This window comes from Argiope bruennichi, chromosome 6, assembly GCF_947563725.1.
Source record: "Argiope bruennichi chromosome 6, qqArgBrue1.1, whole genome shotgun sequence".
NCBI lineage: Eukaryota > Metazoa > Arthropoda > Arachnida > Araneae > Araneidae > Argiope > Argiope bruennichi.
In genome coordinates, this window is record NC_079156.1 from 82,473,442 (window position 1) to 82,489,169 (window position 15,728).

Genomic DNA, 15,728 nt, shown 5'->3' on the forward strand with positions numbered 1-15,728 from the left:
ATTTCTTAGTTAGTGGAACAATAAATAGATTGAAAATTGCTGATGATTTTCTTATCAATTTTCTGTTTGTCTACAGCATGTCTTATCTTATTTTAAAAATCTTTATATCCATATATGGTCAGCTTTTATTTATTATTTTTTGCTATTCGAATTCCTGACATTTTAACCATTTTTTTAACATTAGGATCAGAAGAATTTTAAAAAGGTTTACTGTTTTAAGAATTGCCAAAATTTAAGTCTGCATATGCTGCATATTTAAACGTGCATATGCTGTTTAGTTTTAGCTAACTTTAAAACTGACATACAATATCTTGTTCAAAGATAAGAATTAATGAAAATGTTTAAATAATTTTTGGAATGGCGTAATATAAATGACAAGAATGTGAAAGGTGAATATATTATTTAAGGATGTAATTTTCTAAAATTATTGATAAATATAATTTTGTACATTTATTCTATATGTTTTGAAGCATTTTAAATATATTAAATTTATTTATTATTCTGCTGTTTCAACATGTTGGTTTTTTAAAATCTATAAGCCATAGATGAAAGCTAAAGTAAAAAAATTACAAGGAATTAAAAACGCTAATACATCATTCAAGTTATTAACATCAAATGAAATATAGATGCATATCGTTCTTGTATTTTTAAAAACATTTTTCTGATTGACTTGTTTGGTGTGCACAATTATTTGATTTTTTGACCGGTTGTACTCTCACTCCTTGATATTTTAGAAATCTGAAAATCTGCAGATATGATTATTTTTGATCACAAAACATTAGTAAAATATCCCCAAATGTAATTAATAATTCAGAAATTAATTATAATATCACTTAACCGAATTAATGAATTTTTCCGAAAATGAATTACCGAAAGAAGTAATGAAATTTTTATTCTTTACAAGTGGCGCCATCTGGTAGTGAATTTCGTAAAATAATAGACTGAAAGATTCTATAATGTTTCTAATAGTAAACTACAAATTAAAATCTTAAAAAACATAAAATAAGGAAAATAAAAATATCTCATTTTTTAAAACTAATAAATGATTATTTTTAAAATATGTTTGTTGTAAATTTATTAACTGTTAGAAACTAAAATGCGCTCTATCGAGACAAAAAATGCATGCTTCTTTTATTGTATTGGTGATATTTGTTATTATCAGTAATATTAAAAATTTGAAATATCTCATGATTTTTGAAATATATACGAGAAAATTATGTTCTCAGACGATTGTTGAGGCTCCGTTACAAATCGTTATAATGAAGATTTTGAAAAGAATACACTTTATATTGGTGGTGAATAATTTATAAACAACGATCATTTCAATAGCAAACCGAAAACATGCGAAAATGAAATTCCATTTTAATACTGATCACTGTATTAATAACATACAGCTATGATCGGAAGAAAGGTTTTCTCTATATATTATCACATTCTACAAATGAAATATAGGAAATAAGAAAATCAAAGAGGCAGTTTTATGTTTCTATTTCAAAATCAATAATAATCCTTTTCTTTTGACTGTAGTGCCAATTCAAATTTGATTTAATAGGCTTTCTAAATATTCAAAATATTTTGCATTATTAAACATTAAATGAGCAAAAACTAAATGTGCAAAATATTTTATAGAACTATTAAAAACTTTCGATTAAAAAGATATAATATTACCATGTAAGCGTTCATGATATAATTCAGAAGATATTTTGAAAAAAAAAATGGTGCTTGGATTTAAAAAGATTTGAAAGTTACAGCAAGGTTAATTAAAGATGGTTGGTGTTATAAAATTAGTTCTATTAGTAACTTATTGACAAAAACGACATATTTTTGTAAAAAAAATCAAGATCTATTTTTCTATGTCTACTACAGTATAAATTATTAAAACCAGAAAATATAACCCTTAGACTACCATTGATAAATCTCATAGGTAATAATTTCATATGTATCTTAATGCCAGTCTAAAGGTTAAATTAACGAAGGAAACTAGAAACATCCAGAATGATGGAGTAGTGAATGTGTATTACTAAGAATGAAAAAGAGATTAATAAAGATTAATATGTTTGTGAATATTTTTTTAATTATATTTAGTTGTTTCTCATTTTAATCTATGCATATTCCTTCATTGCAAATTCTCTTTTCTGTATTTCTCACTTCTTATGGAGTTCATTTTGTATACCAAATAATTTTAGGATTTTTTTTGTGGCATGTGAAAAACATTTTTTACTACTGCTTTCATTCTTTTCCTCCCAGCTTTTACATAAATTCAACAAGCTGTTTTTAACACAGAAAATATTTCTGAGAGGCAAAGAAGAGTTTCAATTTCTGCTTTTTTCTATAAACCGGATCTCCACTTCCCTCATTCTGAAATGGCTTTTCTTTAGACAGTCTCATAGATATCCATTGGTTGAAATATACAATGACATGAATAGTGACCAGAAAAAAGATATTGCATCCCTTTTACATTGTCCCTTGAACTTATCTTTATATGTCAGAAGAGTAAACATAGGCACTTCTTTTCAGAAATATTTATTGTCCCAATCAAGAAGCGAAGCAAAAATGCTAAAAATAAATCTGCTAAACGAATGTTTTCCGAAGTATGTTTTTAGATGCATATTTAGAAATTGGAATCTGAAGCAAAGAAATAAAAAAAAAGGTTTTAATTTTTTTCTAATAAAAAAATCAAGCCTTGCTACTTTAGGATATATATATATTTTATAAGAGTTGAATGCAGACAGATATTTCTTATGATATTCTATTGAAGTATTCGTTGTAAAAAAAATGCAATCCTAAATACTGACTTCCTATTTAAAAATATTGTAATTCTGCTGATGCGAGAAATCATCGAAGACCTTTTAATAACGGAAGTTTACACAAAGAGGAGTAATTAATTTCCCATGAATCATTTCTAAGAAAACTGTTGCATTTAATGTGTGTATGTATATATATATATATATATATATATATATATATGTATAAAAGTTTGCGTGTGCATCAAAAGTAAATTTAACCTATTTCTTTTGACAAAAAAACTATTATTTATTATTTTCCAAGGAATAAATATTTTAATGTTGTCATTTTTCATTTAATTTTACTCCACTAGACCCATTTATCTGTAGTAAATGGCATTCATTATTTATTAATGGTGTACTTTTCTTTCTAGGCAAACAATTCACTTCATAGATACAGTAAAAGTGTCGATTTTTTTAGCACCATTAAAATCGCAATTTCTTGAATTTACGACACCATTATGTCTTTTGACGGCGTATATAAAAGAGACATAAAAAGAGGTTAAAATCATCCACTCCAAATTCTTTATTTAAAGATTCCCCCCTTAAATTTTGTATTTGTAAACAGAATTCTTTAAGGAAATATTTATTCAAGTGAAAATTTTAATTATAAATCTTTAACATTTTTATAATAACTTTTTTCTTTAGCAGATGAGGGAAAAAATTTGCAATTCCAATAGAAGCATTTTTATCTAAATTTGAGAAAAATTTATGTTAATCAATTCAAAAGAATGCCTGTCATTTTAGTTTTTTGACATTTATTCATTAGACGAAAAGCATATTTTATATGATTTAATTTTGATTATTATTACTCATTTTTACATATTAAGGTAAAAATGAATAGTATAAATGAGTAGCAGTATCGAAAGGAAAGTTTAAACGATTGTTTTTACTTTCTCGTAATAGAAAGCATAAAAAAAAAATGACAAAAAAATTTCGTATGGTATCATTTGAAGGAAATCTATCAGAGAAAATCTGTCTGTTCATCATCACAAGCATGGGAATTTATTAACTCAAATAAAAAACAATCAGTTGTATAAAAATGATTTGATTTATAGTCTTGTAATACTATTTAATGAACCAAATCAAATGTTCAAATACAGTTGATCCCAAATAAATATTCAATTCCCTGCTATGCTGGGGGAACCTTAACCTTTTAACAATTAATTTTTTCCCATAATTAATTGCCAAACACCTGAACGTCTGATAACCACCGAAACCGCCTTCAAGGGCTAAAACTCTGTTATATATATATATATATATATATAACAGAGTTGTTATATATATATAACAACTCTATATAACATATGTTATATATATAAAAAACAGAAAATATTTTGTGATTTTACTTCGAAACTAAAAGTATACGAAATTAATTGAAAATGTGCATTATTTTGACAAAAGAACAATAAAATAAAAGAGATACCAGATTTCCTACAGTCAATAATTATATTAATCACGTACAATTTATAATCTGATAATAATCATACTCATTTACTTTAAATATTGTCCTTGGGAAAATGTCGATAAGTCAAACTTAAAAAAAGGAACTTTATCGTACGTTATAATTTATATAAATATATTTTTCTCTATCAATATTTCACAAGAATCTATTTATGTTTTAAGAAATACGACGATAAACAAATAGTGAAGTTTATTACTTTATTTACTCCGGAAATATTCTTTTTATATATTTCTATTCAATCACCAAATTTCACCTGTTCTTTTCTTTCCTTATTTCTGTGACAGAACTACTGATTTCATTCCCAGAAAAAGGAGAAGTTTTCAAATTGGTTCTTCTCGAGCTTCTAACCTGACATATATCTTTATTACTGACACTCGGGGAGATTGGCTGAAAGTTGCCATGAATAAATCAGAGTTAGCAGTTAACTTATATTCTTTGCCTAACCAAAATGTATGGAGGCAAGAGTAAATAAAAAAACACTCTTAGATATGTCTGTTATATTCCGATTATTATGTTAAATATATTCCAATTATTATTTTAGATGAGAATAAAAAAGGAAAAGAAGTAAATAGTAAAATTTACACATTGCATTATTTCCTAAAGAAATAAAAAAAATAAGGCTTCCATATTGCATTACATCCTAAAAGAATAAAAAAACAAAACTCGCACACTGCATTAGTTCTTAAAAGTATAAAGACTAACGCATTGCTTCCTAAACAAATAAAGACTCGAGCATGGCATTACTTCCTAAAAGAATAAAGACTCACACTTTGCATTACTTCTTTAAAAAATAAATAATAGGAAATCATTTGATGAGTCAGAAAAAAAAAGGTTTTAATAAAAATAACTGAATAAAATGTGTATATGTTTTTTTCAAAGAAGTTTGTATTTTTCGCCGTCCCATTATAATCTAGAAATTTCGCGAGATATTTAAACACCCAATATTAAAATTTAAAAATATTGAAATAATGCATATGAACATTTCAAAATTTTTCATTATAAATAAAAACGGAAATTAACTTTGCCGTATATGTATGGAATGTTTATAAAATGTACTTTACAAATCTCTATTAATAATACCGAAAAATGATTTTGTTAAGTTATTCTATAAATAAAATTTTTTCACTTTTAATTTTTGTAAAATTTTCCTTTTTTTCGTCTATAATTTTCAGAAATATTTAATCGCAAATATAATTTTGAGAGACATTTGGAAACAGAAATTTATTTAAGGATACAAATTAATTTAAAGTAATTTTCTTTTTCAATTTCAATTTAAAAATCTTTCGTCAGCTATTCTAAAAATTGTTATTGGAATTTTTAATTGAACTATAATGTGAAGTATCTATATTCGTATATTTTTTACTGTATTATTTAAACTTTATTTCTGTGTGTTTCCCCACATGTATTTCGCATATATGCTTGTTCTTTTTATATTTGTATTTTGAATATTTTATTTTTATTTGATCATGCTTTATCAATTGTATTATATCATTTATTATATGTTTCCGTTAGTATGTGAGCATTTTTTAAAATTTTTGTTTGTATTTGTATATTTTCTTGTTCCCCCAGTTTTCTTTGCATTTATACCTCCGTATGTATATATTTCAAATGTATTTGTACCTGTATATTATATTTGAAATTTCTTCTACTGTTAATCGTTTTCTGACTCATATTTGTAAGCCTTGTGGTATACTAGTTGGCACACAAGGAGTTTAGGCATTGAGGATTTATAAAAAAAATAATTAGGTTTTACTTTAAAAAAAAGAAAAATAACGAACAATATATTTTGTTATCATATTCATTTTCTTCTCAACCCATAATCAGATGTGTCTAGTTTTGTTTTTAATTTTATATGATGTTAGTGAAAGATAAAATCTTATTAAGTTAGCACTGAAATGTTTTAAAGTAAATCTTTTGTGCAAAATTATTTCAAGGCATCATTTTAGCCATTATTTTACAGCCAATCTAAAAACATAAGTTGTTTCGAATTTCTGATCACGCAGCTTCAGGCATTGAAGCATTTTCTTTAAAATTCTATGCACACGGAAAATTATTCTTGTAACCTAAGCAAATCATTCTCTCTTGAAATGCGTATGAAATCAGCGCTTCGTAAATGGAAAAGAGCTTAAATAACTATTTAAATGCTAATGAGATACAAGAAATTAAATTGAAAGAAAGAAAACCATTACGTTTTGCGCTCATGTGTAAAAATGGCTAGAACTTTGTTACTTAAAATATTATTAAAGTATATATGTACAATACTTTAAAGAACCTGTTACTGTGGAATTTTTTTTAGTTATTAACTTTTAGAGAAACTGCAAATAAGTGAGTTGATAAACAATTTTTACTTTCTAGTAACGTAGTACAGAGAATGTCTAGAAATCGTCAAAATATTAGAACTTGAGATTTTTACGAATCTCCACGCTTTAGACTTCCGTGAGTTCGAAAAGCACATTTTTGGAAAATGTCCGTCTATCTGTCTGGCTGCTAGAAAGGTAACTAAAAAAACGCTTTGAACTAGATTGCTGAAATTTGGTATACGATTTTTACACCAAATTTGTGGATTTATATCAAATTTTGTGTAAAATCAGTCCAGAGGCAGTTTGTCTGTCCAGTTGTTCGAAGATAAGTAAAACCATAAATGCAAAACAAAGAGAGCTAGATAAATAAAATTCGGTATACAGATTTAATATCTATAGTATAGACGCCTTTCAAATTTTGAAGCAAATTCAACAACAGACTGTCTGTCGGTGTGTATATTCATAAATATGCAAACACGATAATTCAAAAAAGCAGTGACATAAATGCACCAAATTTGTATAGAATTTTATAACTACAACTGCAGCTTTATGTCAAATCTCTGTTTTAATTGATTGAGAAATACGTAAGCACACATTTGATTTTCATATACTATTAACGGCATACCAAGGATTAATCGCGAAATAACTCGCCAAGGATGACACGATAGATTCAGTAAAAATGCTGAATTCACGCCAAAAGTTAATATTTCGTAACTATTGTATGCCAATGACATGCAAGACAATGGCGTGCAATAGTTCAATAGCTCTGGCATGACAAGTTCATTAGAGTATGCGAGAAAATTTTGTGAAGACTACTCCCTCTGGTTGTATTTGAATTGTAGCATTGTTTTTATCTTTTACTGCAAGAAGCAAAAACTTTTTAAACGAATATTTTAAATTACAAGAATTTTCTTGAAACAAGGAAGCTAATCGGTTTTATAACAAACCGTGTTTGTTTAATCGATGCAATTCTTAAAATATTTAATTTCTCTAAAAAAGATTATAATTATTTTGATATAATGACGCTTGCAATTTAGAAAACACAGTTTTGGGACTCAAAAATAAATTTCAAAGTTGTAACCAAAATTTTTTTACTTGCTTTCAAATTCCCATAAATTTTTGTCATGCTATAATTTTTTTTACGCCACTTAACTTTTGTAATTGTGATATTCAATGGGGTTCGATATAAATTTAGAACTATTTTTTCTGCATTTATGTTCCACTTTTTCCCTTATTTTATGTATGCTTTTCTGAATGAATAAAGCAATAACTTTTAATAACAACATTTTTTCTTCTATTTTCGTAGATTCGTTGCCATTTGCTACCCTTTAAAATGCCAGATGACTACCAGCTTGGCACGCAAAATTATAGCTGTCATCTGGATCTTTTCTATGCTTATTACTCTGCCCTGGGCTCTGTATTTCGAGTTGGAGTCCGTCAACTCAGACATCCATTATTGTGTGGAACGATGGCCGCATGAAGAGTCCGAAAAGGCGTACTTTCTTGGAGCCAATCTCGGGCTCTGCTATCTGTTACCTCTATGCATTATATCTTTGTGCTACGTAGGTATCTGGATTAAAGTTTGGAGACGAAGCATACCAGGAGAGACGAAGGGGACAAATGCAGATGTTGTCATGCAAAGATCAAAGTTAAAGGTAAATACACTTATCACTATATGGCAAACATCTTAGAATTGAATGAAGAATTCTCAGGAAATCAGGAAATTTATCAAGAAATTCTGCAAAATTTATTTTTTCCTGATGCTGACTTGCCAATCTGCAATAAAAGCTGTAGTGCAGACTTGCCAATCTGCAATAAAGTAGTAGTGTAGTAGTCTTCAAAATGTTTCTCGCTCAAGAGATTGTCAGTTCTTAATTAGACCTGTATGTTGTAATTAGACCAATGGTTTTCATTTCAATTACCTTATCTTTAGTTTGATATACTATCATTTATATGAATTCAGCATTGTTTATGTCTTCAGCATTGTCAATCAGTGTTATCACTTCTTTATGTCAATCAGCATTGTTTATGTCAACTTATTTCTTCTTTAATTCACATTCCTAAGCTCTTTTGGAACTTGTAATATAAACCATCATCTTTGGAAAGGTGCACTAAACTTCCAGAAATTTCATGGTCTTATTCTTGGATAAATATTAGAAGTCAGCTTTACTGACAAAATTCCTAAAGTTGTATCAGGGGCCCATCAGCTTTCAACTCAATTCGGGAATTGTTATGCATTTAGAAGATAAGAGTTTTAATCTGTAAAATAAAGGTTATTTTTTCTTATTATACATCGTTGTGTTTTGTCCATTCTAATATTCTTGGATAAATATTAGAAAGGATAAATATTAGAAGTCAGCTTTACTGACAAAATTCCTAAAGTTGAATCAGGGGCCCATCAGCTTTCAACTCAATTCGGGAATTGTTATGCATTTAGAAGATAAGAGTTTTAATCTGTAAAATAAAGGCTATTTTTTCTTATTATACATCGTTGTGTTTTGTCCAGGAATAAAATCATCCTTAACATGTACTTCTGTTATTAGAAGTTTACTGAAGTTATTCAGCGCAATATGGTTATGTTTCCATAATAAAGCATTCTATACAAAAATTATTTATAATGATAAGAAACGTCAATTATATATTATATTTTTATCTGTCAATTTTAAGCTTTTAGAGAATTTTTCCTTTCACTTTTGATTAACTTCAAATTCAAAATCTTGATAAACAATTCTTTTTTAAGGAAATATGGCCAAATTTATAGTATAAAATATGTAGTTTAATTTTATTATTTTTCTAAAAAAAATACATTTTTATTGATTTTATTTTTCACTTACACAGAAACGTAATGATAGAAAGGACGTAATTTAATTTTTTAATGAGTAGATTATATTAATTTATAAATAAAGCAATTCGAATTCAAATAAAGATAATTCTAGATAATCCAATGCATTCCAAAACATTGGCACAAATTGCATTCACTGAGCATGACAATAGATTGATATCTTTGCTTAAATTCTCCGAAAACTTTCCTCACATTAAGGATGTTCAAAATTCGCTACCTGATAAACTATTTTTTTGCAAAATATTAGTAGATTCTGACATGCTCTTACTATTAGGAACAACCATTGCTGCAGTGCTGCAGTTACAAGCAAGAAATGTCTGGTATCTTTAAGAACATTCAATAGTCCATGTGACTTTTTCCTCAGGTTTACATTGATATAAATGGCCAATATTTGAATATTTCCTGAATTCATAGTACTATTATTGCATTATTTTTTCAATACTAAGTTTTGCTATTTTCTGTAATGTGTTCTTGGCATTTCTAGTCCTATTTTCCAATGAGATGATCTTACCATAACGATGTTTTCAACTTCCAGTCTAAGTTTGTATGTGAAAGTTCATTGAAACTGCATATTTCAGTTAATGCAATATAATCCTAGATTTATAGCAATGTTTTAGAAAAATAATTACATTATGGTAATGATAATTAGTGATTTTCTTGAGATCTTTAGCCTAAAGCAAATTAAATTTAATTCTTTCATCATTTAAGTTTGGCAGAGGCTAATTATATTTTCTAGCTTCGTGCATAAAGAAATTGAAGATATAAACTAAAACTCTCAGTTTTTTTGGAACATATAATCTTATGTTATAGAAAGCAAATAAACAACCAATAATCGTAATTTAATAGTAAAATGCAGTAAATTAAATTAGCTCAATTTAATTTCGCATATGGTTGATTTAAAAGCTGATGAGTTTGTGGCGAAAATATAGAAAAAGCTCAGAACTAATGCCTTTAAGTTTATTTAGCTTAAGTTTATTTTAATAGAAATTTATTGAAAAATTGGGAAAACATATTACGTTTTTTCCCAAAAATATTATCTTCTTGTAAAAGAAATTAGAATTAAAGGCTTTTGCTCATCAATCCTATAGGAAAAGATTTTTTTTTTATATAATTTCGTTTATAAAGTAATACAAAATTAATCAGAATCATATTTGCATATTTTGCGTATCCTTAACTTTTTAATGGCCACTTTTTTCTGGTCATAGTATATTAAAATATTTTTAGAATTGAGATTGGTTTAAGAAAAGTGATTGTTTTAGCTTATTAAGTAAATTTGATTTGATTAATTAGTTGTTTGGTTAATTAATAATTAATTAATAAATCAAGACACATCATTTCGAGTGAGAGAAAGAACTGAAGTATCTAAATTTCTGTCTGATTGAAAAATTCGTCAGAACTTATGCCAACCTACAAAAGTTCATACAAAAATTGATGAATTTGTTAATAAGCAAACTTCTCATGGCCATATAAAGGATTAAGAAGGTTTATTATAAAATAATTTTAATTACTACTTTTACGAAAGTACGTTCTTTTATCAAAAATGTTTTGCAAACACTGGCTTAGAATTACTTCTGAAGCTTAAAAAAGTATAAATGATTTCAATAATTATTTTTACTTTCATTTATTTCCTTTATTTTAAACCTGTTGATATAAGACTTCAAACAAATGAATTATTTTTGCATTTTATTTGTAAATGAATTAGTTTATTTTAAATTATTTTATATCGGGCAATTACCACTTGATAACAATCATTCAAATTATACCGCATTATATTCCAAAGGTGACAGTAACTTATATGTGGGCTCAAATAAAACGTTTCATAAAAATTTAAGAGATAAACGCTAACTATTTCGGTTCTTTCAATTTATTACATAAATTGTGTTATTTTTCATGTTGACTTTTATTATTTGCATTTCTATGACTTTTATAGTTTCCATTTTTTTTGAAGCATTCCAAATAATTAAATCATTTTAACCATCTAAATCAATGAATCATTTTAATCATCTAAATCAATGAATCATTTTAATCATCTAAATCAATGAATCATTTTAATCATTGAAATCCTTCTAAATAAGTTTTATCATCTAAATCATTCAAAATTATTAAATCCTTTTAATCATCTAAATCGTTCAAAATCATTAAATTATTTTAATTATTCTAAATCACTCTAATCTTTCTAAATCATTAAATTATTTTAATTATTCTAAATCACTCTAATCTTTCTAAATCATTAAATTATTTTAATTATTCTAAATCACTCTAATCTTTCTAAATCATTAAATTATTTTAATTATACTAAATCACTCTAATCTTTCTAAATCATTAAATTATTTTAATTATTCTAAAGCAGTCTAATCATTGGAAATCATTCAGAATAAGAAATTTTGAATCATATGCTGATGGAAGTAATAAATCTGGTTCATTATACAGGGAGAAAAATAATATTACAGCATCACGAAGGAACCGTACTAGATAACTGGAAATCGAGTAACGTATTTGCACATTTGAGGGTCTATTCAAATTTCGCATAGACGAATATGAAAAGTGATGATAAATTTTTCAATACTGACAGAGTAACTATTTAATTTTTTTATAGGTAGTAAAGATGATGATCATCGTGGTGGTCCTATTTGTCTTGTCTTGGCTTCCACTCTATATCATCTTCACCATGGTGAAATTGGGAATAACGGTGGAGGAAAACAGCACCGCAGAGCAGGTACTCGTCGTTATGGTGCCCATCGCTCAATGGCTGGGAGCTTCCAACAGCTGCATCAACCCAGTACTCTACACTTTTTGCAACAAAAAATTCCGGAAGGGATTCTTGGCAATCATCAAAAGTCGTTCCTGTTGCGGAACTCTGCGCTATGAGACAGCGCACAAGGGCACCAAAAGCACAGTCTTGAGAAGCACTTTTAAGTCACGCTGTGAAACACAGACAGAATATGTCAACTCTTCACAAGTATAATTCTGAAAAAATGTCTTTCTAATTGGTGCACGTGCTATTTAGGATAGGATAACTGAGCAATCTCTGGATATCATCAATCACTGAACATATAGATTTTAAATGTTAAGAATATGTATTGCATATAAGTTTATTCAATGTTTATTGTAAATGTTGTTCGTTGAGCTGGTTGAAGCATATTCATTCAGAAAGAACACATGATAAATGTATATGGAGTATAAGTATTGACTTCCTGCGAGAATTGCTTCTTTACACGTATTGCAAAAATTATAATAATACTCATCTGGAAGCGGTGTTGATGGAACTAATTCGTTATATTTCTTGAACATGTGCTATCGCAATGGTAATGCCTGAATGGCAAATGATAATGATGACAGATGTTAATGATTATTTCTTGAAGTTACGTCAAGAGACATTAATGCATAATCATTACAGATGGTGAAGTGACTATTTAATAATTCTTGATGATGTTACATTCTCTATCGTGATGCCAATGGCAGATTGACAAGAATTTCTTCACCTAAATTAACAGTAACTTCTCAGAAATGCATCAGTGAGTATTAATACATAACTGGAAGCAGCGACGGAGTGACTATCTTATAAACATTGTCGATGCCAGGATTTTCTGATACATTCATTACTACAATGGACATTCGGAAAGTAAAGATTTTGAGCATTGTCAACCCGATATGCAATGAAACATTTCTTTCTAAGCATGCAAAAAATGTCCCAGTTATGTTCTCCGATTTCAGTTAAAACACCGTCAATTGTATTATGTGTTTCTAATTGCTAACAACAACAAAAACACTTCCTAATGAATCGCACCGTACCACTCTTTAAAGTTTGTGACATAAGTGTTGTTTCTTCGGTGCACTTTCAGATTACCAAGTTTTATTCTTATTTCAATATCCAATGGCTTATGCACCTACCATAAGTATCTATTGATTGGTTGGTTATCCTGTCACTAAGTGTTTGATGGCTTGGTATTCACAACTTTTACAATACTTTATTGTGGAAAATTAGTAGATAGTGTCGTAGTATCAACACTTGTTGTAAAAGTTCAAAAATATATCTTAATGTGAAATTTTGTGCAATACATTTTTAAGGTGATAGTATTGATATTAATATAATAAGCTGTTTTACTCATTCATTATAAATGAAAATTACGCCACGTGACTTTATCAATCAAATTCTTTGTCTTTCATCATAATTAAAAAATCATACTTATATTTTTAAGATTTAGCATACGTCAACTTCAATTTGTTTTTAATAAAAAAAGCTTTCACATCATATTTGAGGGTTAGTAAGTTTTCATATATTGTATTCCTTTAAGGTGTATGTATACACTTGAAATTTCGAAAATCGTTCAAAATACCGAATATTTTTTTATTGCTTAATAAAGTTCTCTGATCCTTTAGCTTTCAAACGATACCAAGATGTTGTCAATATTCGAAATATTTCTCGTGTTATAATTACTTTTCTTGAGGTGCTTTCATTAAAAACTCTAGTTACGCTGTTTTTAAAACTCATTTTATGAAGAACCATATTTTCCCACTATGTTGCTTCATTCAAACAATCATAACTCAACAAGAAATTATCCAAATAAAGTTATTTATATATCAAAATAATCTATATGAAATAGCGGATGTTTTGTGCCTCAATCAAAGTTATATTTATATAAATAAATTTTTAATAGCTATTTAAAAGTTAAAATTACAGAAAAAATCCCGCTTTTTCTATTCATCGTTGATTAAAAAATTGTTTTAATAAAACTACATATTTTTATAACTTGATTGAGGCAGACAACATGAAGACTAATATTAGGCATCATTTCCAACTTGAATTGTGTGTCTGTACAAATTAGAATTTAAGATATCGTGTTTCAAAAAATAGGCTAATTAGCTCATTAAATATTATTTAATTAATTAATAATTAGTGTAATATGGTTTTTTTCTCACTGAAATGAGTTTAAACATATATTAATGACATGCTGCGAAAAAACTGGATTTTTAAAGTTAAAATTTGAAAAAAAAATCTTCTAGTGTGTACGTACACCTTAAAAATTCGTACATTTTAAATTTGATATATTTTGTATGAATCCAAGGATATAAAGGAAATGTGTCCGACAAACACATTTTAGATTATTTAAAAAGATATGAAATTTAAAATTTATAATAATTTTTATGAAGTTTCGGTCAATATATTATGGCAGTTAACAATATCAAATAAATATATAATTACGGAAAAACACTTTGATTTTTTTTTGATAAGCACTAATGTATAATTACTTTTTAAATTTAATTCTGCTTAGCTCTCGGAATCTAATTTTTAAAATATTATGGCAAAAACAGGTTGTTTGAAAGTATCTTAAATACCTCATAATTAAAACTTTAGTGAAAGAAATTTGCTTTCAATATTTTCTACATTTTTTTCAAATGTTTGAAAATTTGTTGAACTTTTTGAAAAAGAATGTTTGGACATATTTTCCACTCTTTTTGTGAATATTTTCTTCAAAAACATCATTTATTTGTAGAAAAAAGAAGGAAAAAAGAAAATCATGTATAATATTAAGTTTCAGATCGCTGTTATTATTAAGTTCACAATATCGCAGTTAATTCTTCTTGGATTTCAAAAAGGTAATAATCCTAAATGTATTGTTCTTTCTGAGCATGTTTTTTAAAGATATATATTTTTTTAATATTAAAGGCGTAAAACCTGAATAGTGTCAATTTCAAGGAAAAAAACTACAATACATTTTGAATATGCTATGTAATACTCATTAAGAGTTTTTACTAAAATATTTTAAAGCTGGATTTCTTATATAAATAATTCATTTCACTTAATATTTAAATTTAATTTAAAAGTGCATCAAGTGAAAAAATGTGTTACCTTGCGATATCATTAGCCCATAATGAATTCTTAATATTGTACTTAATTGTGTTGAATATTATTAAAACTTAAACTTGATAATATTAAATGAAATAAAAAAAAACAGATAAATATCTTAGAGTGAGTCACATCCATTTTCGTAGTTATTCTAAGCAAAGTAGACGTTTTAAATAATAAAATTGTTTCGAAAAGAAAAACAAAGTTTTACAATGATTTTATTTAGAATTTTTTTTCTATAAATTGCAACAAAATTATTTGAAAAGTTATACTTATGTCCTTTGCACAAACGATAATTTTTATAACAATTTTACTAAACTATTCTTTTCTTTTTTCCAAGCATGTGTTGATGTGCATTTTATGTTATGTATTGAATGAAAAATAAATGTTCTTGAAGCATTTTTCGCTTGTGTTTTATTTCTAAATTTTTGTTGAAATATGAAAAATTATTAGTGATTCTTTTTACTCTATATGTTTTCTAAAAAAATGA

The 15,728-nt window shown here is 26.9% G+C and overlaps 1 protein-coding gene across 2 annotated transcripts in view; it reads left to right on the plus strand.

The window, feature by feature from the left end:
- LOC129972812 (neuropeptide SIFamide receptor-like) overlaps positions 1-14,234 on the plus strand; it is a 175,056-nt gene extending 160,822 nt beyond the window's left edge. For both annotated transcript variants that reach the window (XM_056087091.1, XM_056087092.1), the window contains exons 3-4: positions 7,855-8,203; positions 11,987-14,234. In XM_056087091.1, the coding sequence (XP_055943066.1) occupies positions 7,855-8,203; positions 11,987-12,355 (718 nt within the window). In that variant the 3' untranslated portion in view covers positions 12,356-14,234. The remainder of the gene's footprint in view (positions 1-7,854; positions 8,204-11,986) is intronic.
- Positions 14,235-15,728: the final 1,494 nt, after the last annotated feature.